Source organism: Thalassophryne amazonica, chromosome 17 (genome assembly GCF_902500255.1).
Source record: "Thalassophryne amazonica chromosome 17, fThaAma1.1, whole genome shotgun sequence".
In the NCBI taxonomy this organism is placed as follows: Eukaryota; Metazoa; Chordata; class Actinopteri; order Batrachoidiformes; family Batrachoididae; genus Thalassophryne; species Thalassophryne amazonica.
This window is the reverse complement of record NC_047119.1, coordinates 19,954,645-19,982,161: the sequence shown is the minus strand read 5'-3', so window position 1 is coordinate 19,982,161 and position 27,517 is coordinate 19,954,645. Positions and strand designations below refer to the sequence as shown.

The following is a 27,517-nucleotide window of genomic DNA, read 5'->3' as shown; positions in this document are numbered from 1 at the left end:
TCCATGTGTGACAATCCTGTCAACCTTCCCCATCAAATCTGAATTTCACACCCAACATTCTGCCTTTTTCCCTGACGTTGTTTTATATAAAGCCAAACGGACAGTCAAAGTCAGTCAGTCAGTCAACATGGCACTAGGTTGTGCAGTGTTCCTCCTGTTTGCAGGAATTGCTGCTGTACTGGCAACAACTTATAATGTGTCTGTTCAATGTATGACAGATACAAACACCTTCCTGTGGGAAATCAACCAGAAAAACCCAAAGGAATATGCTACAGAAAGTAAGTGCTGTTCGATTCAGAAGGTTTTATAGACTCATTTGTAGATGAAGGTTTAGTGGAACAGAAGTGGAAATCGATGGATTTTATATTACAAACTGAGTTTATATTCTTGTTCAGAGAGATAGCTGATCAGTAGTTCCTGCACATATGATTCTAATACATTGCAATTCTGAAGGTAAAAATGTGCATCTTTGTGTGTGTGTGTGTGTGTGTGTGTGTTTTTTTTTTTTTGTTTTTTTTTTTTACTTCTTAGTGTATGATGCATTTGGGAAAATGGGCAGTGGTGTTATAGATGGAAACGTCAACCAGCCTGGTATGATGCAGCAATGTCGCCGAGCACGTGGCCCCGGCTTCTCTGGACGCTACTGCCAAGTGTTCCTGAAACAGGTATATAAAGGCTTTTAAAGGGGATGTATTGCATGGTGAGGGAGGATCAGCTTTGACATTTGGGCCACGTTGCACCTTTCCCTGGGCATGATCCAGCACACAGGTGCCTCAGTGTTGATGTCACAGTGGCTGGAGAAGGAATGTGGATTTTTCATCTAGATGCAGTAGATACAGGTTTCAAGAGGTGGGGATGGACCGGGTGTCTGCCTGGGTGGTTGCCATCCAGTACACAAGGTGCTTCCATGAAGTGATTCCAACTTCATGGAAACCCACCTCATTCCAAAAAATGAGGTGGGCTTCATAGATAATTGGCAAAGCTTCTGGGGAAAACCTGTTTTTTTTTTTTTTAGGAGAGACGGCATCCATCCCACTTTGGATGGAGCAGCTCTCATTTCTAGAAATCTGGCCAATTTTCTTAAATCCTCCAAACCGTGACTATCCAGGGTTGGGACCAGGAAGCAGAGTTGTAGTCTTACACACCTCTCTGCAGCTTCTCTCCCCCTGCCATCCCCTCATTACGCCATTCCCGTAGAGACGGTGCCTGCTCCCAGACCACCAATAACCAGCAAAAATCTATTTAAGCATAAAAATTCAAAAAGAAAAAATAATATAGCACCTTCAACTGCACCACAGACTAAAACAGTTAAATGTGGTCTATTAAACATTAGGTCTCTCTCTTCTAAGTCCCTGTTAGTAAATGATATAATAATTGATCAACATATTGATTTATTCTGCCTTACAGAAACCTGGTTACAGCAGGATGAGTATGTTAGTTTAAATGAGTCAACACTCCCAAGTCACACTAACTGTCAGAATGCTCGTAGCACGGGCCGGGGCGGAGGATTAGCAGCAATCTTCCATTCCAGCTTATTAATTAATCAAAAACCCAGACAGAGCTTTAATTCATTTGAAAGCTTGACTCTTAGTCTTGTCCATCCAAATTGGAAGTCCCAAAAACCAGTTTTATTTGTTATTATCTATTATCTATCGTCCACCTGGTCATTACTGTGAGTTTCTGTGTGAATTTTCAGACCTTTTGTCTGACTTAGTGCTTAGCTCAGATAAGATAATTATAGTGGGCGATTTTAACATCCACACAGATGCTGAGAATGACAGCCTCACCACTGCATTTAATCTATTATTAGACTCTATTGGCTTTGCTCAAAATGTAAATGAGTCCACCCACCACTTTAATCATATCTTAGATCTTGTTTTGACTTATGGTATAGAAACTGAAGACTTAACAGTATTCCCTGAAAACTCCCTTCTGTCTGATCATTTCTTAATAACATTTACATTTACTCTGATGGACTACCCAGCAGTGGGGAATAAGTTTCATTACACTAGAAGTCTTTCAGAAAGCGCTGTAACTAGGTTTAAGGATATGATTCCTTCTTTATGTTCTCTAATGCCATATACCAACACAGTGCAGAGTAGCTACCTAAACTCTGTGAGTGAGATAGAGTATCTCGTCAATAGTTTTACATCCTCATAGAAGACAACTTTGGATGCTGTAGCTCCTCTGAAAAAGAGAGCTTTAAATCAGAAGTGCCTGACTCCGTGGTATAACTCACAAACTCGTAGCTTAAAGCAGATAACCCGTAAGTTGGAGAGGAAATGGCATCTCACTAATTTAGAAGCTCTTCACTTAGCCTGGAAAAAGAGTCTGTTGCTCTATAAAAAAAGCCCTCCATAAAGCTAGGACATCTTACTACTCATCACTAATTGAAGAAAATAAGAACAACCTCAGGTTTCTTTTCAGCACTGTAGCCAGGCTGACAAAGAGTCAGAGCTCTATTGAGCTGAGTATTCCTTTAACTTTAACTAGTAATGACTTCATGACTTTCTTTGCTAATAAAATTTTAACTATTAGAGAAAAAATTACTCATAACCATCCCAAAGACGTATCGTTATCTTTGGCTACTTTCAGTGATGCCGGTATTTGGTTAGACTCTTTCTCTCCAATTTGTTGTGAAAGTGTAGTGACACGGACCCACAACAGGGGGCGCAAATGAACGGTCAATAGATGTGCCAAAAATTAACAATTTAATGTTGTGAAGGAGCACAACGAACATACAGACAATCTCAGAATATGATTACAGTCAATCCACAAAGGTGACGTGTGGGCAGGCTCGAGGATAGAAGACGTCTGTCCTGAGAAGAGCCGGAACCACACGATTTCCGCCGCCACCGAACCTGGTGAACCGAACCGAGCTGCCAAGTCCCGAATTCCCAGGTGATCACCGTCCCCGACTGTCAGATCTGGTACTGCTGGCGAGAACAAAGACAGTCAAGTGTGGGTGTGTGTACACCCCGTAACAACAACGGTGGGAATGCCACCTCCACCTCTCACTCAATATGCTGCAGAGTACCGCAGTGATTCCTCAGGGGAAAAGAGTGCAGTCCAGCACTCAATCAGCTCCCGCAGACAGAGGATAACAGGTACTCCTGCAAAGACTCACAATATACAGATTGATGTGTAAAACACAAACGGCTGAGTATATTACCTCCAATGAAGTACGATATCTCGGCAACGAGGTGGAGATGACGTCTGGTCTTTATGGAGTGAGATGATGTTGAGTAGATGGGTGACAGCTGTCAAGAGATAATGAGTGACAGCTGTCACCCCGGCTGTGTCCGTGGCGGCAGCGCCCTCTCATGCCTGAAGCCTGCACTTCAGGCAGGGCGCCCACTGGTCGTGGGCCAGCAGTACCTCCTCTTCTGGCGGCCCACACACAACACAATTGTTCTGTCTGAGTTATTTTCATTAGTTACTTCCTCCAAACCATCAACATGTCTATTAGACCCCATTCCTACCAGGCTGCTCAAGGAAGCCCTACCATTAATTAATGCTTCGATCTTAAATATGCTCAATCTATCTTTATTAGTTGGCTATGTACCACAGGCTTTTAAGGTGGCAGTAATTAAACCATTACTTAAAAAGCCATCACTTGACCAAGCTATCTTAGCTAATTATAGGCCAAGGCTCAAAGTGATTAATATCACTTTGAGCAGGTGGAATCAGTTAGTCAGTGAAATCACCTGGTGGAGTCAGTGGCTGCAAAGAAAACCTGCACCCTCTTGGCCCTTTCTGGAACAGGTTGCCCACCCCTGGGTTAGACCTTACTTGTGTGAAGCACCTTGAGGCAACTATGTTGTTATTTGGCGCTATATAAATGAAAATAAATTGAACCGAAAAAAAAATTGATACGATACGTTACACTTTATTGTCCCCAAAGGGAAATTTGTCTTGGACTTCAAGTGCTATTTCTGTCTCAAAAATCAATAAATACAACAACAGACAATGTGCAGGGCACAAAGGTATAACAATTTGTCTCTAATCATGGGTATGTTTTTGGGTGGAACATGACCTTTCTTGTTTGCAGTTGTAATGGGCAGGTTGAAGGCTGAGATCAGACCACAGTTTCCATGGACTATGATGTTTGTTATGACATTGTGTGACAATCTCTCCCTCAGCCCCAACCAGTCCCAGCAGAAGACTGCCCCTCCCTGAGCCTGGTTCTGCTAGAGGTTTCTTCCTGTTAAAAGGGAGTTTTTCCTTCCCACTGTCGCCAAGTGCTTGCTCACAGGGGGTCGTTTTGACCATTGGGGTTTTTCTGTAATTATTGTATGGCCTTGCCTTACAATATAAAGCGCCTTGGGGCAACTGTTTGTTGTGATTTGGCGCTATATAAATAAAATTGATTTGATTTGATTTGATTGTGGTCTGGAGTGAGAGTAGAGAACAGAATGAGACAAGCCTGGTGAGGTGGAGATATGCTCTGGAGAGAAGGGGAATGAAAGTCAGTAGAAGCAAGACAGTATGTGTGTGAGTGAAGGGGAGCCAAGTGGAATAGTGAGGTTGCAAAGAGTAGAGGTGGTTAAGGTAGATGAGTTTAAATACTTGGGACAACTATCCAAAGTAATATAGATTGTAGTAGAGGGGTGAAGAAGAGAGTACAGGCAGGGAGTGAATGGGTGAGGAAAGTGGCAGAAGTGATTTGTGACAGCAAGAGTAAAAGGGAATGTTTACAAGACAGGAGTGAGACCAGCTACATTGTACGGCTTAAAGACAGTGGCGCTGCGCTAACAAAAAGACAGGAGGCATAGCTGGAAATGTTGCAGTTTTCTTTGTGAGTGATGAAGATGGATAGGATTAGGAAAGGACATATCAAGAGGGACAGCATAGGTAGGACGGTTTGGAGACAAAGAAAGGAGATATTGAGATGGTTTGTACATGTGCAGAGGAGGGACCCAGGGTATACGTATAGGGAGAAGGATGCTGAGGATGAAGCCACCAGGCAGGAGGAGAAGAGGGATGCCAAAGAGGAGGTTTATGGACGTGGTGAGGGAGGACATACAGGTGGTTGGTGTAACAGAAGAAGATACAGAGGACAGGGCGAGATGGAGATGGATGGTCTGCTGTGTCGACCCCAAACAAGACTAGATGAAAGAAAAAGAAGAAGCCACAAAAGCCTTAAATGAACCATTTCTGTGTAAATTTGCTTGTCACAGGTGGGAATTTGAGGACATTGATCATACTGTTGTGCTATAGGATGCCTTTAAAGACAACTGGGCCATTTTAGTTCTTATCACAAACCAAAAGATTTTGAACAAAGTTTATTTAACTGCTGTAGGGCACAGTCCTGTACTTTGTGGGCATTTGCATTCCGGACTCCTGTGAGGAAGATGATGTCCAAATGCTGGTGCTGTACGGTGAGCAGATATTAGAACCATCATTCTTTGGCTCACTGCAGTAAATGTTCAGCACTAATACCTGTGACTCATTTTGCTGTTTCCCAGAGAAATTTCAGTTTGGTCAGAAGTCCTTAGTTCCTCCATTCCCTCCCATCCTGGTCAATCAGTCAGCTCAGGAGATCATGAGGACCTACTGTATGTCCAACACCATTTACCCAGATGCATCAGATATCACCTTCCTGTCAGTACATGGTTTGACTTCTTTCTTTGCATTCATTAATATCAGCTTTGATTTTAGACAGACTGATCTTCATACCTCCTCCTCCTGCAGGTTTGTGCTTTGCCTAATGGTTGCAGTTCCTCTTGCAGCTACCCTGTTCTCAGCAATAATAAGGTGGCAACAGAACAGAGAGGGCAGTCCAAGAGCAGACAGCACTTTTTTACACACTGATCTGAACCTTTACGGCAGTCTGAAGTCCAGTGGCTCCTCTAGTGGTGGGATGACTACCTCTGCAGCCCAGCAGCATTCAGAGATCAACTGTAACATTTCAGAACAAAACGGTATGTGTAAAGCGCATTATCTGTTATTAAGTATCTCACTAGGCGTGCTGACAAAACTCGTAACGTCTACAAAAAGCACAACCTGCTTATCTGTTCCCATACCCCGTGGCCCATTCTTGGGCCGACTGTGCTGGAAATTATTAATCTCTCATTAACATTTGGATCTGTTCCTAAATGTTTCAAATTTGCAGTGATTAATCCATTACTTAAGAAATCTAAACGTGACCCTAGTGTACTGAAAAATTATAGGCTGATATCAAATCTATCATTTTGCTCTAAAATTCTGGAAAAGCTCGTGGACAGCTCGAGGACTATCTTACTGAGAATAACCTTTTCGAGCCACTGCAGTCTGCTTTTAGAAAATATCATTCCACAGAGACAGCTCTCCCTAAAGCTCGGACACCACTACGGTTCTGGTGCTGTTAGATCTTAGTGCTGCGTTTGATACTGTGGATCATCATATTCTACTCAATAGGCTGGAGAATCATTTTGGGATTACTGGGAGTGCCCTTGCATGGTTGACATCATACCTGAGCAGTCGTTCTCACTGTGGTTTGTACAACACTACCTCTAACCTTAGTGACATGAAATTTGGGGTTCCACACGAGTCTATCTTAGTCCCCCTGCTTTTCTCCCTTTATATATCACCCCTTGAACACATAATGCAGTGCTTTGGGATTATCTTTCATTGATATGCTGATGATACTCAGTTATACAATTTCAAACAACAGCTTCCCCCCCCCCGACCGTGCCTCACACACTGGGCAACTTCAGAGAAGAATAAGGTCCAGCCCCTTTCAAGGAGAGTGGTTCCACATATATATATATACAGTAGTGTTCAGAATAATAGTAGTGCTATGTGACTAAAAAGATTAATCCAGGTTTTGAGTATATTTCTTATTGTTAAATGGGAAACAAGGTACCAGTAGATTCAATAGATTCTCACAAATCCAACAAGACCAAGCATTCATGATATGCACACTCTTAAGGCTATGAAATTGGGATATTAGTAAAAAAAAAAAAGTAGAAAAGGGGGTGTTCACAATAATAGTAGCATCTGTTGTTAATGCTACAAACTCAAAACTATCATGTTTAAACTGCTTTTTTAGCAATCCTGTGAATCACTGAACTGGTATTTAGTTGTATAACTACAGTTTTTCATGATTTCTTCACATCTGCAAGGCATTAATTTTGTTGGTTTGGAACCAAGATTTTGCTCGTTTACTAGTGTGCTTGGGGTCATTGTCTTGTTGAAACACCCATTTCAAGGGCATGTCCTCTTCAGCATAAGGCAACATGACCTCTTCAAGTATTTTGACATATCCAAACTGATCCATGATACCTGGTATGCGATATATAGGCCCAACAACATAGTAGGAGAAACATGCCCATATCATGATGCTTGCACCACCATGCTTCACTGTCTTCACTGTGAACTGTGGCTTGAATTCAGAGTTTGGGGGTCATCTCACAAACTGTCTGCGACCCTTGGACCCAAAAAGAGCAATTTTACTCTCATCAGTCCACAAAATATTCCTCCATTTGTCTTTAGGACAGTTGATGTGTTCTTCGGCAAATTGTAACCTCTTCTGCACATGTCTTTTATTTAACAGAGGGACTTTGCGGGGGATTCTTGCAAATAAATTAGCTTCACACAGGCATCTTCTAACTGTCACAGCACTTACAGGTAACTCCAGACTGTCTTTGATCATCCTGGAGCTGATCAATGGGTGAGCTTTTGCCATTCTGGTTATTCTTCTATCCATTTTAATGGTTGTTTTCCGTTTTCTTCCAGGCATCTCTGTTTTTTTTTTTTGTTTTTTTTTTTGTTTTTTCATTTTAAAGCATTGGATATCATTGTAGATGAACAACCTATAATTTTTTGCACCTGCATGTAAGTTTTCCCCTCTCCAATCAACTTTTTAATCAAACTACGCTGTTCTTCTGAACAATGTCTTGAACGTCCCATTTTCCTCAGGCTTTCAAAGAGAAAAGCACGTTCAACAGGTGCTGGCTTCATCCTTACATAGGGGACACCTGATTCACAAAACTGACGAACTCACTGACTGAATGCCACACTACTATTATTGTGAACACCCCCTTTTCTACTTTTTTTACTAATAGCCCAATAAGAAATAAGAATAAGAAATATACTCAAAACCTGGATTAATCTTTTTAGTCACATAGCACTACTATTATTCTGAACACTATTTTATATATATATATATATATATATTTATATACATTGTGTGTGTGTGTGTGTGTGTGTGTGTGTGTGTATAGTGAGCAGCAGACCATGTTTTCCTCGAAGCTGTGTGTTCCAGTGTCTTCAGGCGTTCTCTCTTCAGAATACCACCAAAGGCGTCCTGAGCACCACCTCATCCATCCCAGGAGGCGGCTACCCCGTCCTGAACGCCATCCGTGTCCTCAGCATTTTTTGGATTGCTTCTGGCCATACAACGCATTTTATCGCCCTACACAGCCTGGGTACGACAGAACGTCACTTTTCTAACAAAGCTCAATGCCACTAATTCATTCTTTTACTCTGCCATGTTTATATACATGAAGAATTAAAGTGACTTTATCATTGCCAAACAAAGGACTTCAGCAGTAATGTGACTTTTTTCAATCCCTGAAATGGCTTTATATTTACACTAGGACCTTGACCCCGTGGGGAACCACGGGTTCTAGATGTGGTCATTTGTACTATATACCAAGGACCGCTGACTTTTAGGGAAAATATGTTTACAGTTATGCTACATTTTTTTAAGTACTGACATAGAAAAATTTCTTCGCTTTTATGAAAGTCTTTATTGAAGGTTTAATCTATTTTCAGTTGTGTTCAATTTTCTAAAATTTATTTTTGTCATCAATAAGCTTTTCTGAAGTTGCTTAACCAGTACGATATTACATGTAAAGAAATTACAAACAACTGAACTTTTATATTTGCACTGTGACAGTGTTCACATAGATCAAATTTCACTTCTTTTTTTTTTTTTTTTGGCCCGCGTGAGACACTGTTGAGACACAATTCTGCTGTTTTGTCTGGAAGGTGAACATGTTAATTCTGGGTTTGGGGTCACATGTATACAGAATAGAAAATATCCAGATTTGAATCTGCTGTCTGGAATGTTAGAGGATGGACAGACTGACTGTCAGGTCTGCAGCAACCTCACAGTCTTTTATTTTGAAATACAGGCTCTCATTGTGGAAGTGTGACATATACAAGCTTGTTGTTTTAAAAAAATATTGATTTCTCAAAAATATTGGTCCAATCACCTTGCTGTTTCCACGAATTGAATCCTCATGAAAAAGTATGCTAAAGGATGAAAGTCAGCTCTTGCTGGATTTCAATTGATGCTCCAGATACACAAACACACACAGAGGCCACTTGCCTTTTATTATATGGACGTCTGTCATTTCCAGTCATGGAAAGTCTTGTAAAAAAGTGTCAATTATGTAATGTTACTGTATGTCTGATGTCATATGTCTGTAGCTCATCATTTGGCTGTCGGTGAATGAGCCCAGAGGCAGTGATAATGTTGCCAAATGCAGCTGGGTTCCACACAGAAAAAAAAGCTGTTTATAAAACACCACAATGTACACAAAACTGCACAAAAAATTTGCTTTTTTTTTTTTCTATGTATTTTAACTTTCTTGGTTGCTTAGACTAGTGTATCATAAAAAGCAATGTAGCCAAAGCTAAATAAATTCAAAAATGGCCAATCTGGCAACACACAATTTGTGCATGCCTGGCAGTCACAGCTTTTGGGGAAACAGAAACAAAGCAGAGCAGAGCATTGAAGTATCTGTAGTTAAGAGACAGGGCTACATCATATCACAACAAATCTCCTTTAGCAAAGGTTGGCAGCAGTTGTAGTATAGTGTTTAGGGCAGTTACTAGAGTGACAAAAGCCTCCTGTATAATAACGAAAAGACCATTTCAAAACTGTTATTAGATGTATGTGCCCTGGGGAGTAAATGCTTCACCATGATAATGTCCCTTTAATCTTATATAGGCTTTTACAGCCTATTGGTGCCCGTGCTTAAGTCCTTTTTTATTGTAGATAATTCCAAAATATGGAGGAAAACTGTTGAAAGCAGCCCAGTGTATGTGTTCACCAGCAGTGGCCCTGTTTATCTGGGTGTTGATACTTTCCTCCTGCTGGGGTGAGTTTGAAAGAATTTCAACTATTGTACATTTCCAATGCTGTCACTGTGAAAATTAAGGTTGCCCTGAGATTAAAGACGCCCATTTGAATAGTTATTGTAGTTTTTTTCTTTGTTGCAGCGGTCTGCTTAGTGCCAGGTCTCTGCTGGCATCCATCCAAAGGGCAGAGGACAAGCTGAGCATCGCAATAGTGGCCAATTACCTCTTCAACCGAATTAAAAGGTGTGTGTGGTGGTATCAAGTTAAAAAGTAAAGCAGTAAAGCTGTGCATCAACAACCTGTCATTTTCTTGTAAATTAGTAAAATTCATAATTATTTTTCACACACGTTTTTTTTTTAACAACTTTAGTTATATTCAACAATTGCAATCAAGCCTTTTAATCGCACTGGTAGTAACAAAAATCCATCTTTCACCTCATGAAATATTCATTCCATTGAAAGAATAAAAAAAAATTCATTAATTGTTTTATATAACAGTGAAAATAGATCCTTGTCATTTGATATTTTATTAATTTATAAACAACAGAAAAAGAAACTTACATTTTGGTGTTTGTCACTGGTGCTTTGACATAAACAGTCCAACACAAACTTTAAATAGGAGTCCAAAATTGTAAAAAAAACAGTCCTGACATTGTAGTTCCTGATGTTGTTGCTGTGCCAAATTCATTACAGACTACCATCTGCAGTTTCCTCACTCCAGCGAAAAATTGTATCAGAAATCTATCCAGCTTTTCATTCTAACTTCATCCTTACAACTCTTCATGCATTCAGATGGCTTACAGCGTGGTGGATTTGCTTTTTTGTTTTTTTTTTTGTGTTAGAAGAATTAGCACCGTCAATTAGCTCCTTCAAATCGTTGTCCGCCAGCAAATAACTCCACCATGTTTATAACACCGCCCCCAGTAATGTGAGCATGCACCGTGGTCAGAGTGTGCAATAGCACATTTCATATAGCACCAAAATTGCACGCTAAAAAAGAACTATCGCATGGAAAATGAAACAGCGGCAAATTGTATGAATAATCCATGTCACGTGACATACAAGCCACCAATCAAATGACAAGGATCCACTCAGCCATCATAAAAAGCTGAATATTGAATAATATTTATGGTGGAAATTGCACACTTCCTCACCACTTACTCATTGACTGACTCCATTATGCCTCTGCTTGCCCTTTTAATTGCATGGTAAGGATCGACCTTATTTCTAGCATTGTTTATTTTTCAGCAATTTGTGGAAAAATCTCTCATAAGGTTTCAGCACAATTGTCAAAGGTGAGAAGAACACTCAGAGGCTTGATTGCTAACAATGTGTTAATTTAGCTAAGGGCACAAAAAGTAAAATTGTCCTTTAATAGACCTACCCATTTTAACTATTCTTTGATTCCAGAGTTCAGCCACTGCACCTGTTCATTGTGTGTCTTGTCACCGGTGTCTCTTCTGTGGTCCAGTGGGGACCATACTGGTACTTATTTCGTGACTTCTGCACAGGCTGTAAGAAGGACTGGTGGGCCAACTTACTACTGATTACCAATCTCCTCACAGAACCTAATATGGTTAGTGGGTCGGTCATTCAGGACCAAAGATCTTACTATTTTGATGTATTTCGATACTAACCTTTTCCAATGTATTGTTAATCTTTTCCAGTGTGTGCCGTGGGCGTGGTACCTGTCTCTAGACTTCCAGTGTTATGTCACTACTCCCCTACTGGTTTATCTTTACAGACTGTATGTCCGCTGAGCTGTGTGATGTAAAAATGCTGATAAATGTTAGGTTTTGCTACATTGAATCATGTCTCAAAATATTGTAATTGCAAACAATTTGAGTAGTTTTACAGCCAGACCCCTGTACCTTTGTTTATCAGGAACAGGCGTGTGCTTACAATGGTATCAGGGGCCCTGCTGCTGGGAACCACTGTGGCCAGTGCCTTTGTCACTGCAGTCCTACACCTGCCAGTGTTTCAACCATTTGCACTGTAAGCAGTCTATAGCATTAATACAAGAATTTCAGACTCTGGACACACAAGATGCCAATATATAGATCTGCCAGGCATTAGAAAATAAAAGCAAGGCTTAGCTCTCAAATAGCATTTTTGTTTTGGCTCTTTGATATGTGCAATTAACTGTGAAGGAGGTTGAAATATAAATGACTTTTCCTGCCAATTGTTTCTTTAGGACACACTGGAATTATACCCTGTATTACTACATGAAACCCTACACCAGATATGGGCCGTTCTTGATAGGGATCTTGACTGGGATATATCTGACAACAAAGAAAGTACAACTCCTACAACAAAAGGTGAGAACTTCTGAATTCATTGCCAGACATCCTCAACCAGCTTTCAGTAAACCTGGTGAAAATGTTGGGTTTGAACGACAGCCGTAACTGATTATTTTTTTATTATCCATTAATATTGCTTTCTCCACTAACTGATTAGTTCTATTGTCCATAAAATGGTGAAAAATCTCAATCACTGTCTCCGAGAGCCCAAGAGGATGTCCCCAAATATCTTGTTTTATCAAAAACACACAGATAATCTGTTTAATTCACTTCAGATCAATTAAATCACTCACTCACTCGTCTTCAACCACTTATCCGGGATCCAGTCACGGGGCAACAGCTCCAGCAGGGGACCCGAGACTTCCCTTTCCCAGGCCACATTGACCACCTCTGAATGAGGGATCCTGAGGCGTTCCCAGGCCAGTGTGGATAGATATCCTCTCTACCTAGTCCTGGGTCTTCCCCGGGGTCTCCTCCTAGATGGAGGAACCTGGAACACCTCCCTAGGGAGGCGTCCAGGGGGAATCCTTACCAGATGCCCGAACCACCTCACTTGGCTCCTTTCAACGCGAAGGAGCAGTGACTCTATGCCAAGCAGATGACCGAGCTTCTCACCTTATCTCTAAGGGAGATACCAGCCACCCTCCTGAGGAAGCCCATTTCAGCCGCTTATCCCCGCAATCTAGTTCTTTTGGTAATGACCCAACTCTCATGACATAGGTGAGAGTAGGAATGAAGATTGACCAGTAGATCAAGAGCTTCACCTTTTGGCTCAGCATCCTTTTCGTCACAACAGTATGGTAAAGCGAATGCAATACTGCCCCTACTGCGCCAATTCACCGGCCAATCTCACGCTCCATTGTCCCCCCACTCGTGAACAAGACCCAGAGGAACCTGAATTCCTTCACTTGGGGCAAGACCGCATTCCCTACCCAGAGTAGGAAATCCATCAGTTTCCTGTTGAGAACCATGGCCTCAGATTTAGAGGCCATGGTTTTCTTGCCTCGATATCCTGTCCATGAACATCACAGACAGGATTAGTTACAAGGCGTAGCCCTGGCAGAGGCCAACCCCCACCGGAAACAAGTCTGACTTACTTTGTGAGTACTTTGTGAGTACAGAGATTGGATAGCCCTGAGAAGGGACCCCCTCACTTCATACTCCCGCTGCACCTCCCAGAGTATCCCCCGGGTACCCAATCATATGCCTTCTCCAAGTCCACAAAACACAGGTAGACTGGATGGGTATACTCCCAGATCAATTAAATTTATTTTTTTATTATAATTATAGGAAGAAACCTCAAGCATACCAGACTCAGATGGGTGGCCATCTGCTTTAGCCATATTAGCAATAACAAAATAAAAATATATAACAAATACAGCAAAGAAATGTCAAACATGAAAAGGCAGAGATGATGCAGCTAAGGGTCCTATCTCACTGGGTGTGACTGTTGGAGACCAGTCAGAAACGTAAATTAGTGACTAAACACATGAACGAGCAACAGTGTCACAGTTGGTGTCTCACTGAAGTAGCCACTTGCAGCTGAAACAATGACACGTTCATGTGTTGACAAGTATAGACACGTTACACGATGGCAAGTGTTCAGCTCTTATTATCCTGTTATTTTCCATGTGAATAGACTATGGAAGTTCCTCCACTGTTTTCAATAATGGCAAAATAAAATAAATAACAAAATAATAAATAAATAAATAATAAAGCCTACACCGCACCCACCGATTTGCAATATGATGTTCCTGCTGGATCTAGTGTCCAATCTTCCATGTCCAGTATAAAATCCATCCATTTTCTATACCCGCTTATTCCAATTAAGAATCACATTGACTCATCGCACATAGCGATCGTTCATGCACTGTAACAGCCTTTTCTCTGTGGCGCAGTGAAGCTCTTCAGGGGTGTGCATTCTCTGATTTGATTTGTTTCATTCAGCAATAACATTGTAAGTCCCTTCAGCTGTTCCCTGTTTTTTTTTTTTTCACTCAGTGTCACCACAACAGATCCAAGGTGGATCTGCATGTTGATTTGGCACAGATACATCGTCCTCCATCCTCGTGTGTTTTGGCTCTGATGGATATACTTTATGTCAGATTTTCATGGCACAGCATTTAGCAGAAAGATTTTCCCAGTTTGAGAGGTTGTACAACCTGCTGGACGGGTACTCAGCGCCTGGGATCAAATCAATGGCACAATCATACAGAAGGTGTGGAGGAAGAGTGAGTGCCAGATCTTTGCTGAAGACATCAGCAAGATCATGGTACTCAGCCGGCACCGCCGCAAGATTGGGGGGGACTAAAACCTCCTCCTTAGCCGTTACACCGGGTGGAACCGAGGATCCTAAACACTCCCGGTGGCAGGTTTCGCTCCACTGTGTCACTACCCCAGATGGCCAATCTATCTGGGGGTTGTGCTTTAGCATCCAAGGAAAACCCAAAATCACCCGGGAGGTAGAAGGTGTCACAAAAAACACAATCTCCTCCCTGTGATTCCCAGACACGACCAATGTCACTGGTTGTGTCTGGTGTGTGATTAATGCGAGGAGGGTGCCATCTAGTGCCCATACCGACAATGGTGACGGTAAGGCCACTAAAGGGAGCCCAACTTCCTTTGCCCATCTGCTGTCCAGCAGATTCCCCTCCGACCCCATGTCCACCAGTGCTGAGGCGTGAAGGGTTAGATCCCCACTCAGGATCACAACTGGGATTTGTGCGGATTTGCGGGATTTCCCCTCGTGTGTATTATGGCCCACCTTTAGCCCGGTCTCTAAGGGTGGGCATTGTAGTTTGACCGTTTGGGGCAGTTTCTCTGTATATGCTCACTCGAGCCGCAGAAAAAACACTCCCCGCGGGCCAGCCTCCGTTGTCTGTTTTCTGATTTTACTTTTGCCCTGCTCATGTCCATATCTTCGTCAGCAGGGGGAGTTGTCGCCTCACGGAGTGCTCTGGCAGTGGAGCGGGAGGACGGCGACATCCGTTCGGACCCGGGAGGAAGAGGGACGGCTCGTGCCCGGACACGCCCCTCGCCTCGCTCCCGGCGGTGTTCTTCTAGTCGGTTGTCTAACCGTATAACTAGATCAACAAGCCCATCGAAATCCCGCGGCTCATCCTTCGCCAGCAAATGCTCCTTCAGGACCGGCGACAGTCCGTTTACGAAGGCGGTGTGGAGCGCAACGTTATTCCAGCAGGACCTCGCTGCCGCGATGCAGAAGTCGACTGCATATTCGGCTGCACTCCGACGCCCCTGTCTCATCGACAGCAGCACGTTCGAAGCGGTCTCGCCTCTATTGGGGTGATCAAATACTTGTTTGAACTCCCGCACAAACCCAGTGTATGTTGTTAGGAGCCGAGAGTTCTGCTCCCAAAGCGCCGTAGCCCAGGCGCGTGCCTCTCCTCGAAGCAGATTTACCACATAAGCCACCCTGCTAGCGTCAGACGCGTACATAACCGTGCGCTGTGAAAAGACGAGCGAACACTGCATTAAAAAGTCAGCGCACGTCTCGACACAGCCTCTGTACGGCTCTGGAGGACTTATGTATGCTTCAGGGGACGGGGGGGGGGTTCGTTGAACAACCACTGGAAGATCTGTATCTGGCACTCGGGCAGCAGGAGGAGGTGCCGCAGCAGCGCCCTGCGCATGCGCTTCCACCTGAGCGGTGAGAGCCTCCATCCTCCGATTGAGGATAACGTTCTGCTCGGTTACCAAGTCCAACCAAGCAGTGAAGGCGGTTAGGATTTGCTGCAGCTCACCTAGTACACCTCCTGCTGGCCCCCGTGCACCCTGCGTTTCCATTGGTGGTTCACTCGACGGTTGACGCCCCTCGGGATTCATGACGTTGGCCGAGAAATCCTGTTGTGAAAAGTGTGATGACACGGGCCCACAACAGGGGGCCTAAATGAACGGTCAATGGGAATGCAAGAATAACAATTTAATGTTGTGAAATGTGCACAACGAATACAGATACAATCAATACTACAGTCAATCTCAAGTTGGTGTAGTGTACGCAGGCTCGAGGATAGGAGATGCCCATCCAGAGAGGAGTCGGAACCCACATGATTTCCACCGCCAACAGATCTGGAACACCCCGGAGCCGCCAATCCTGAGTTCCCAGGTGGCCACCATCTCCAGCTGTCAGATCGGGTACTGCTGGCAGGAAACAGAAACAGTTAAGAGTGAGTGTGAGTGAACACACCCAGCAAACAGTCAGCAATTGACTCCTTTTTGGGAGGAGAAGAATGCCTCCACCTCCTGCTTTCACAAGTCCTGTGAGTTACCGTGCAGACCAAGTATACATTTGTTGAGTGCTGGAGTGCAGAGCGGAAACGCCAGCTCCAACCAACTCCCTCAGACTCAGACACAAGTGGAATAAGCTGCAAACTCAAAAAGTCACTGATTATCAGCTACCAATCTCAGATGTAATGAACGTCACAACAAAAGCTTGGCTGCGAAGACGGCTGAGAGTCTACCTGTACGGGTCGACGATTTCTCGGTGTGGGTGTGGTGTCTTCTCCAGGCTTTTATGGGTGCGTCATGATGAGTGGATGATGAGTGGATGAGTGACAGCTGTCAATCCGAGTTCCGGATGCTCCAGGTGGCGACTGCGCCCTCTGGTGCCTGAAGCCCGCCTTCAGGCAGGGCGCCCTCTGGTGTTGGCCAGCAGTACCTCCTCTTCGGGCGGCCCACACAACAGTTGGAGCTGGAACTGAGCAGTGTGTCATTTGATGAAGGCATGTCTCATATTTTGTCTGACCGTGCGTACCTCAGAATGAACACATCAAAGAACTCCCACTGCATGTCCTTGGGGTGGGGTGGGGGGTGGGGGTGGGGTGCACAGAGCCATATATGAGTACTAGGGTCCGCAGTCACAATGCTGCCTACTTAATGCAAATTTTCCTTCACGGAGAGCAATGTGTCATTTCCACACTGGGCAAAATATTGACACAGTGCCCAGATATGAAATGTTTAATGTGCATTTTCAATGCAGATGCACGAGTGAACACACACGTAAAAAAGCAACATACATGCTATAATATTGTTCTGACCTGGATATCAAGACAGTAAAATTAATTTACATTAAATTATGTAAGGAGAATATTAAGCATACCCTGACACCCACACAATCTGAAATATTAGTACTGAAATTTTACACAGATCCAATCTGTTCCAGCTGCCATCAATTCCTTTGCCAATGATCATTCACAAGTCACTTTTTATTCCAGGCACTGCCAGGCAATATCAAAGCATATAAGTTGAAGTTTAACATGTCATAATCCACACAAGTTAGTGGTGAAGGTTTACACGGATCCAATATGTTCCAGCTTCCAAATTCTACAGCCATAACAAGACACAATATCACAATACATACCATCCAGACTGGGCACACAGGCTGCATTAATTCCACTTTGCAAATCAATTTAAATGTCAGTTCTGCCTCTGTCTTCATATTCATGCTTTGCACAGGCATGACGCTCTGCAAGATACACCAGTTTATTGCCCAAAAGTCACAGAAAAACATGCGCAGCTTTCTGGCATTTTCCAGCTGTTTCTTGACAAGATCTATGAGTGTCAGTGTGTGCTGGCCACAGAGTTGCCCGGTGTTAAAATGGCGACCATGCCCTCTTGCTGGCACACGCATCAGTGCGAGTGCAGACTCCAGTACTCATATGTGGGTCTATGGGGGGAGACAGAGAGAGCGCACCAGATAAAACATGAAAAGATTTAAAACAACACAGTGCTGTGCTCCACTCCTGCAAAGGTATATAAAAATAATTAATAAAAAACATTAAATGCATAAATCCAGAAGTTCTGATGTCCATTGCAACTGTGGCCAGGCTGACAGCAGCAACTGTTCCTTTCCGATCATCTCCGCTATTGTGGCATGTTCCCCCGCAGCTCGTCCGTGTAAATCATGGACCAATTAAAATTTTGTCCAGAATACAGTATTGAATCCAAAAGCATCCCAGAAGTGAGGATTCTATGACATTTTGGACAGAATGTAACTACATCGGACAACCATGAGATGTACACACATAATCTACATCCTCCTTTAATTTTAGTATTAGAAGTAATAGAGGTAGCAGGATCAGTAGTAGTAGTAATAGCAGTTGTAGAAGTAGTAGTAATTGTATGGTTAATATCGATCTGTAACTCAGGTAGCATTTGCCTTTATTGGTAATGAATATGTGTATTGATAACAGATATGTTGCTGAGTATTGTATGTCTATTAGTTAGCTGATATTTAAGCTTCATGTTTCTATCACACTGGATTCTGTGTCTGTTGGTCACCTGTTTAGTGGCAGGCTGCACTTGGTTGGTTCAGTTGTCTGGGTGTCTTGGCACTTGTGGTTGGACTGCCCTACATCCTGCAGGGGGAGCCATCCTCTCCGTGCGTCCTTCATGCCCTGTATCAGGGTCTGCACAGACAGCTGTGGGTGCTGGCTGTGACCTGGATCATACTGGCCTGTGAGGAGGGATACGGAGGTGAGTCGAGCCAGAATGCCTTACTTTTTAAGAAGCGTGCTCTTTCTAATGTTGATGACTGCTTTGTTTCAGAGGAATTGAATGAATGAATTTATTTGGCACACAGAGACCCTATAACAAAGCAAACTCACAAAGAAAACAATCCAACAATGCACCCATGTGCCCGATGGGGTTTAGGCAGAAGCAAAAGCTTATAAACGCTCCTCCCCCCCCAACCAAAAAAAGTTAAAATATAAAAATATACGTAAATCCATGATAACTAATATGAAATATAAATTAATCACTGAAGTAAAATTTCAAAACACAAACATGCAAACAACAGTGCATATTATAATGCACAAACCCAAAAACAAAACAAAATCAATAAACCTTATTCATCATGTCATAACAAGTAATTAAATGATTTTTGTAGAGCCTTTTAAAGCCAACCAAGTCACCAACTAATTTAATGTTATCAGGATACTTATTCCAAACATTAACACCTTTTAAAAGAAACATGGTGACTTTATACGGTAGTTCGAATCTTTGATTTTTGAAATAATAATGTTCCTCGCAATTTATAACTGGAATCCCTCATTTTGAACAGGTCCTGGACATGTTGTGGTAAAAATTTATTTTTTACTTTAAACATAATTTGTATTATGCTATAATCAATGAAGTCCCAAAATTTGAAAATGTGTTAACAGACAAACAATGGATTTGTTGGCTCACAATATGGTTTCATACAAGAATTTTTATGGCTTTCTTTTGAAGTAAAAATATCAGATTTGTATTTGTTTTGTAGGTGGTTCCCCAAACTTTAATTCAATAGGTCATGTATGGAACAAGTCATGAATGATATAAGGTAACTAATGACTGTTGGAGGTGGAAGTCTTGTACGATTGTGTGATTTAACATAATTTACATGTTTTCCACTCTACATTAATTCCTGGGTTTATTTCCAAATATGATACACTTTGTTTTACCAAAATGAAGCAATAATTTATTTGAATCAAACCATTCTTTGAACTTCTGTAGCTCCCTCTCCATCATGTCCAGAACCTATCCCAAATGATCCCCACTACAAAACACAGCCGTGTCATCAGCAAATATTCATTCAATTTGGAATAATTTCTTTAGAAAGAGTGATTGGGACAGCCACCCCATGAGTTAAAAATCCACTTATGCTCAAAATAGTGACAAAATATGACATTACGAGTATAATCATGAGAATGTTAGTGATACAAATAATATGTTAATATTTTCATTCTTTCTAATTGAACAGGGTGGATCAATAGTTTTCTGTCCTCTGGTCTCTGGATTCCTCTTTCCAACATGAGCTATGCCTTCTATTTGACACACCCCATCATTATTATGATCTATATGGGCTTACAGGAGACCCCGTTCCACTATACGGACATCAACATCGTGAGAATTTTAAATTGTGAAAATTGTGCTTCAAATCCTAATGTGAATATATTCCAGTTTTTAACCAAATCCATGTTGTTTGCATGCATGTATTTTTGTCTCCTCTAGATGTACATGTTCTTGGGTAACCTGGCGATGTCGCTGGTGGTCAGCTACGTGTTCGTTGTGCTGGTTGAGAAACCCTTCCTTCTTCTAAAGTGCGGTAGTAAATTGAGATAATCCTGTTATTTACAGCCACACCTCTGTATTCAGTTAGACTGTGCTTTGTAGAAGTTGTTCAATTCTACTATTTTAAAATTGAACCTGTTAGTGTCTTTAAAATATGTGTTTGAGCACTGGAAAGAACACTGTGTATGGCTTCTCAGGCACATGGACAATCCATGTTATAGCCAATCAGGTTGAGTAAAGTTTTCTTATGATGTCTGACTCCTGTTACTACAAAACTGGATTCATTTCCCATGATTATAATATTCTGTATTCCTTTTCCTGCTCTTGTAGGATAATAATACATTTATTCTGTGCACATTCACTGCACTTTCCATGGCGGTGAGTCAGAATTTACAAGTGACTCTTACTCAGCTGTTGTGACAACTACGAGAGGTGTTAAATTTCTTATGACGCAAAAACTCACAGCGACAACCCACTTATAGCATATGAGGTGTGCACAGCACTCGTGTATTGTGTTGTAATGCGTCATAAAAATATTATTCCGCTATTGTCATTTATCCTTGTTACTGAGACAGAAACCATGCCCTTATGAGGGGAAATATGTTTTGTGATGTCATAAAAACAGCTCAATGAAACACAGACTCTGTAAACTGTTAACAAATACTGGATTAAATGTAGTGTTCAAACCCTCCTTTTTTGTACTTTATTCCCGAAGTACCATACGTTTGACAACACAGTATACAGTGGGGCAAATAAGTATTTGATCCACTGTCGATTTTGCAAGTTTTCCCACCTTCAAAGAATGGAGATGAAGTTTGATCGTAGGTACACTTCAACTGTGAGAGACAGAATCTAAAAAAAATTCTGAAAAATTACATTTGTTTGATTTTTAAATAATTAATTTGCATTTTATTGCATGAAATAAGTATTTGAACACCTACCAACCAGCAAGAATTCTGGCTCTCACAGACCTGTTAGTTTTTCTTTAAGAAGTCCTCCTATTCTGCACTCTTTACATGTATTAATTGCACCTGTTTGAACTTGTTACCTGTATAAAAGACACCTGTTCACACACTCAATCAATCACACTCCAACCTATCCACCATGGCCAAGACCAAAGAGCTGTCTAAGGACACCAGGGACAAAACTGTAGACCTGCACAAGGCTGGAATGGACTACAGGACAACAGGCAAGCAGCTTGGGAAGAAGACAACAACTTCCATTCTTAGAAAATGGAAGAAACACATGATGACTGTCAGTCTTCCTCAATTTTGGGCTCCATGCAAGATCTCACTTTGTGGGGTAAGGATGATTCTGAGAAAGCTCAGAACTACACAGGAGGACCTGGTCAATGACCTGAAGAGAGCTGGGACAAGAGTCACAAAGATTACATTAGTAACACACGACGCTGTCTTGGTTTAAAATCCTGCAGGGCAGCAAGTTCCCCCTGCTCAAGCCAGCACATGTCCAGGCCCATTTGAAGTTCACCAGTGACCATCTGGATGATCCAGTGGAGGCATGGGAGAAGGTCATGTGGTCAGATGAGACCAAAATAGAGTTTTTTGGCATCAACTCCACTCACCATGTTTGGAGGATGAGAACAACCCCAAGAAAACTGTCCCAACCGTGAATCATGGGGGTGGAAACATCATACTCTGGGGGTGCTCTTCTGCAAAGGGGACAGGACGACTGCACCGTATTGAAGGGAGGATGGATGGGGTCATGTATCGTGAGATTTTGGCAAACAACCTCCTTCCCTCAGTAAGAGCATTAAAGATGGGTCGTGGCTGGGTCTTCCAGCAGGACAATGACCCCAAACACACAGCCAGATTGGTTTTCAGTTTAGGGTTTGGGTTAGATTGACAGTTATGGTTGACTTAGGGGATTAGTGTGAATGTTTCAAATAAAACGCTGGACTTTAAAATAACTGCCACATCAATAGTGTGCTTGAATTATGTGTGTGCCTCAAAACATGATTAAAACAAGCATACAAGAACCACTGAGAGCAAATAAGGCCATGAAATAGGATTTGCCAGCAAACAGAAGGGATACATGGAGACAATGAAATACTGTGGGAAAGAACAGGTGCATCAAAATGTGTGAGTAAAACCAGATGGGGATAGCACAATAAGAGGACACCAGATGGAGCCAGAGAACAGTTAGAGAGGGAGAAAGAACACAGAAGGAGCCAGGGAACAAAGAAAGAGAGAAAACAGAAGATACAAAAGATAGAGTAAAGAACACCAAAGTCAGAGAACAGAGAGAGGGAGAGAGAGAAAACACAGAAGGACAGCAAAAGGAGCCAGAGAACAAGGAGTGAGTGAGAGAAAACACAGTGGCAGAGCGATAAATACCAAGAAAGACAAGAGACACCTCAAAGAGACACAAATCAAAACATAGAAGACCAAGAGTGTGTGGCACAAACTTAGGTGAATTCCAGAATTGCTGTGGCACAGTCAGTCAGAGTTCTAAAATTTAGGTAAAGGTCAAGGTCACTAGCATAGCCCTTACTGTTTTCATGTCCACAGGCACTATTGCCTAGAGAAGAGAAAAATAGCAACAAGGTCGTTCTCGTTTGAACACATGGAGGTTGTAAATGATGCAATTCTAACTCATGACGTACTGAAATAGCCAGTGTACTCTGATCTACAAGCATATCTAAGTAATGCTTGTTATTTCTATTTCGTAACATGTAGAACAGTCTTAAAGCTCTTATTTGGAAACCGTGTCTCTTGTGCCTTACTTGGAGAAAGCATTTTTAAACAATTCGCATGTGCTCATACAAATAAAAAATGGTTGTGACGCACACTTCTTACGTCGGCAGCAGGAGTTTCCACCTCGTCCTGTCCCAGGAGCTGAGGGTATGGGGGATGAATTCCACGTTGTACAACAACATGGTGTAAAAATACATCTTGCTTTGGTAAGGTGATACTTTCTGCTGGCTCCATGGTTCCACCAGGTCTCATCCAAACCAGAACCCCACAACAACATGCCCAAGATGGTGTAACATGTCTGACACCAGCAGAGCGCTTTCAGATGTTATTAATGTTAGTGTGGTCAGGAAGTGTTGATGTTGAGTGGCATTTCTACAACAACAGCTTCTTCATTACAGCTGGCTCATTTGTCTTTCCAAACACTACTAAGTGAGTCAGTGAATTCAACTGACACTCGTGTGACGTTTTGACACCCTGTTTTGTGTGTTTGGACACAGAGTTTGTGATGAATACACCTTCTGGTGATACTTTGATAACATGCTGTTACCATGAGTGAAATTTGTAGTGCTTTTAATATCTTCCACCACCATCTCTGTTTGTCAAATTAAAAGCACCTGCTTACAGCAAATTGCAAAAAAGATTAAAAAAAAAAGCTGTGCATGCATGTGTGCAATTTTGATCATGCACAAAATGTGGAGAGCTGACCATTTGTTGTTTGGTATGCTTATGTATTTTGGGTCAAGGATGAACGGTGCCAAAACCGAACATTAATAGGATTAATATTTTTAGAGAGGCTATATATATATTAGCTAACAACACTGAACAATGGGATTGATATTTACATTCTGGACTCACACATTATCCAGCAGGTGGCAGTAAATATGTTAAAAATACATGGATGACACAAGAAAGTGAAAACACTTATTTCCATTGTGGTCCATTTAAAAATTAAATGACAAAATAGAAGTAAAAATTAAATAATAATAATAATCATAATCATAATAATACTGATAATCATCAGGGGTGGACAGTAACGAAGTAATGAGTAGTGTACTTAAGTATAATTCTGGCGCATTTGTACTTCACTTGAGTTGATTTTTTAAAGGATACTTATGACTTTCACTTCACTACATCTGAATGGCAAGTATCATACGAGGTCTATTAGATAAGAAACCAACACTTTTTTTGTAACTATATGGATTTGAATGATTACATCAATCATGCTTGAACCCTCGTGCGCATGCGTGAGTTTTTTCACGCGTGTCGGTGACGTCATTTCCCTGTGGGCAGGCCTTGAGTGAGATGTGGTCCAGCCCTCTCGGCTGAATTCCTTTGTTTCACACGCTGCTCGAGACGGCGTGCATTGCTTTATCAAAATTTTTTCTGGACCTGTGAGGAATATCCGAGTGGACACTATTCGAGAAATTCAGCTGGTTTTCGGTGAAAGGTTTAACAGCTGATGAGAGATTATGGGGTGTTTCTGTCGCTGTAAGGACTTCCCACGGAGCGGGACGTCGCGCAGCGCTTCCAGGCGCCATCATCGGCCTGTTTCGACCTGAAAACATCCTAATTTAAGGCTTAATTCACCCAGGACGTCGTGAGAGAACAGAGAAGATTCAGAAGAGGTCGGCATGAGGACTTTATGCGGACATTCCACTGTTTAAGGACATTTTTTAATGAAAGACGTGCGCGCAAATTCGCCGAGTTGTCACGGAAACGACTCGGCGAATCTGTGTGCGCCGCGACAGGAAAAACACCTCCGTGTTGAAAACCATTTGTAAAATTCAGGCAGCTTTTGATGGCTTTCAACAAGTGAGTAACTGAGAAATTGTTTAACAGCTTGGGCATGTTCCAACTTGCCCGTTAAGGTTTCCAACGGAGGTGTTTTTCCTGTCGCGACCCCCCGCGGTCAGGTCCGGCCCGACATGCAACTCTGCCCGCATGTTCTTTCATTACAAAATGTCCGTTAACAATGGAATGTCCGAATAAACTCCTCATGCCGACTTCTTCTGAAAGTTCTCTGTTCTCTGACGACTTCCTGAGTCAACAGAGCCTGAAATGTGGAAGTTTTCAACTTGAAACGGCGAGACGCTGCCGCCTCGAAGCACAGATCGGCGTCAGGCGCTGTGGGCCGTCCTTAAAATGACACTTACAGACCAAAATCTCTCATCAGCCGTTAAAATTTTTACCGAAAACCAGCTGAATTTATCGAATGGTGTCCACTCAGTTGTGCCTTACAGTTTTGAAAAAATTTTGATCAAACAAAGCAGCAGTCTCTGAGCCATTCATAAACAATGAAAAAATCGACGAGAGGGTGGGCGACTCCTCACTCAAAGACTGCTCACAGGCGAATGACGTAACCGACAGGCGTGAAAAACCTCTCGCATGCCCACGAGCGTTCAAGCATGTCTGGTGTAATCACACGTGATTCAAATCCATATGGTTTTTGAAAAAAATAATGAGGTCGGATACTTTTCTAATAGACCTCGTACTTTTCACTTCACTACATTTCTGTTAAGGCGCTCGTTACTCGTTACTTTCAATATCCAATGCCAGTATTGAAAGTCTGTCCCCTCTCCCCTCTCCTCTCCGTAATGTTACCGCGGTTTGCAGGTGCAGCTTAATGAGATTCAGGGTTGCGTCACATTTGTGAGCTGGAGGCTGAAAACCAAGTGAACTAACATAATTTGCTCTTTTTTGAAATCGACAGCAAAGATGGACGAAGACAGAGAGGAAGGAGCAACGTCAGGATCCCACGTTGAGCACTCGTCGCACCCATGGCCATACCTCAAACAAATGTTTCAGTTTTCCCAACGTGTTAATGATTCATTTCGTTTTAAATGCGTACTTTGTCTACCTAAAGAAAATTTCATAACTGCGTACAAAAATTCGTTGTCCAATCTGCAGAAGCATATTCAGGTATGTAACCCATCATACTCATTTTGGTTAATATAAGTAAAAGTTTGCAATGTAGGCTGGTGGTCAAGAGATTAGCATATGGCTAGTGAAATTAGCTACCTGTTATGCCTGGGCGCTACTATCTTTAAATGGTTATGCCGGCAGACAAACCTAAAATTTCAGCGACATGAATAGGGTAACTGAAGTATTTCTATTTCAACATGTCTTAATCAAATCATGCCACATGTTTCCATTCCAACGTAACATCATTTATAGGTGTTAAGATTTTGCTAGCATGTTGGGTGTTGCTGTGGTGTAGGCTAGGTCCTATTTGGCGGGCAGTCATTTCGCCAGTCCTTTAGGTTCGACTACCAAGATGACTAGGCTTACTGCAGAGTTAATGAATTCATATGTGTTTGCTAATTGTAGTAATTCAGTGTGATACTGCATGAGTCAGATTTGACAATTTTTCACACCGGTGGGGGGCAAGAGTTTTTCTGTATAATGATTGATTTCAGTATTGTAACATGTCCTTATTCTACAGCCTTTACAAGCCAGAGGAAATAGTATAAGAAATGCAAATTGAAATTGTACTTTAATACTTAAGTATTTTTGAAAGCAAGTACTTCAGTACTTTCACTCAAGTATAAATTTAAACATACAACTTTCACTTGCATCAGAGTAACATTTGACCAGTAGTATCTGTACTTTCACTTAAGTACTGAAGTTGAGTACTTCGTCCACCCCTGATAATCATTATTATAATAATGGTGATAATAATAGCATGTACGAGTATATAATAACAAGAACCTAAACAATTTTAAATACATTAAGATAGTAAATTAACATAAAAATTACATAATTAACAGGAAATAAAATGGTTTAATTGTTCTTCAAAAAACTGTTGAGGTCTAAGGTTTTAAAAACACTGGACTCACACACCATTCCAACTTATTATAGAAACTGCTTATTGAAAAAAAATGTCAGCTACCTATTTTATAAACACTACCCAATCTAGAACCCATGGATCTCCACAGACAACACGCTACTTAATAATTTGTTGCCCTAATTTTGTTCTGTGATATGTTTTTTTCTGAAATATTTTATGGACGTGTTGCCGACGCGGTGGGGGTGCAGTCATTCACACGTCTTGTCACACACTCATACACACGATCTAACAGTCACTTCACATATTGTTTGTCCAAACAGGTTGGAGGGGATTCAGAGTCCACAGTAAAGATGAAGTTTTAAAAAAGTAGCCAAAGCCCTACTGCACTACTTGTAATAGTAGTCTTCGGATACGTTCTGAATACAATATGTGCGAAAGTACCTTATTATTTTTCCTTTTAAAAGAACGTTCAGCCTCTTTCCACTTCTGAGGTCTGATTGCACAAAGTTTGTGACCATTTCTCTCAGTGGGCCTCTGTTTGGCTACAACCTTTGCTTGTGCAGTCTGATGAAGGT

At 41.9% G+C, this 27,517-nt stretch overlaps 1 protein-coding gene and 1 long non-coding RNA gene across 2 annotated transcripts in view; one reads left to right on the top strand and one right to left on the bottom strand.

The window, feature by feature from the left end:
• Window positions 1-20,219, bottom strand: part of LOC117528985 — a 29,581-nt gene extending 9,362 nt beyond the window's left edge. Inside the window, exon 1 of the long non-coding RNA XR_004565915.1 lies at window positions 20,091-20,219. This is a non-coding gene — a long non-coding RNA (uncharacterized LOC117528985). The remainder of the gene's footprint in view (window positions 1-20,090) is intronic.
• oacyl (O-acyltransferase like) lies at window positions 97-20,602 on the top strand. The gene is made up of 15 exons (XM_034191663.1): window positions 97-278; window positions 532-665; window positions 5,303-5,381; window positions 5,469-5,604; window positions 5,695-5,924; window positions 8,208-8,411; window positions 9,992-10,094; window positions 10,216-10,317; window positions 11,485-11,650; window positions 11,742-11,821; window positions 11,959-12,069; window positions 12,269-12,392; window positions 18,680-18,866; window positions 20,131-20,273; window positions 20,382-20,602. The coding sequence occupies exons 1-15, from the start codon at window positions 128-130 to the stop codon at window positions 20,490-20,492; spliced, it is 2,061 nt and encodes a 686-aa protein (XP_034047554.1). The 5' UTR covers window positions 97-127; the 3' UTR covers window positions 20,493-20,602.
• Window positions 20,603-27,517: the final 6,915 nt, after the last annotated feature.

Excerpts from the sequence above, each read along its gene's own strand:
- oacyl (XM_034191663.1), top strand. The coding sequence starts at position 128 with ATGGCACTAGGTTGTGCAGTGTTCCTCCTGTTTGCAGGAATTGCTGCT. Across the intron at positions 666-5,302 it reads GCCAAGTGTTCCTGAAACAG|GGCACAGTCCTGTACTTTGT; the intron begins GTATATAAAGGC and ends TAACTGCTGTAG. Across the intron at positions 10,318-11,484 it reads CTCTTCAACCGAATTAAAAG|AGTTCAGCCACTGCACCTGT; the intron begins GTGTGTGTGGTG and ends CTTTGATTCCAG.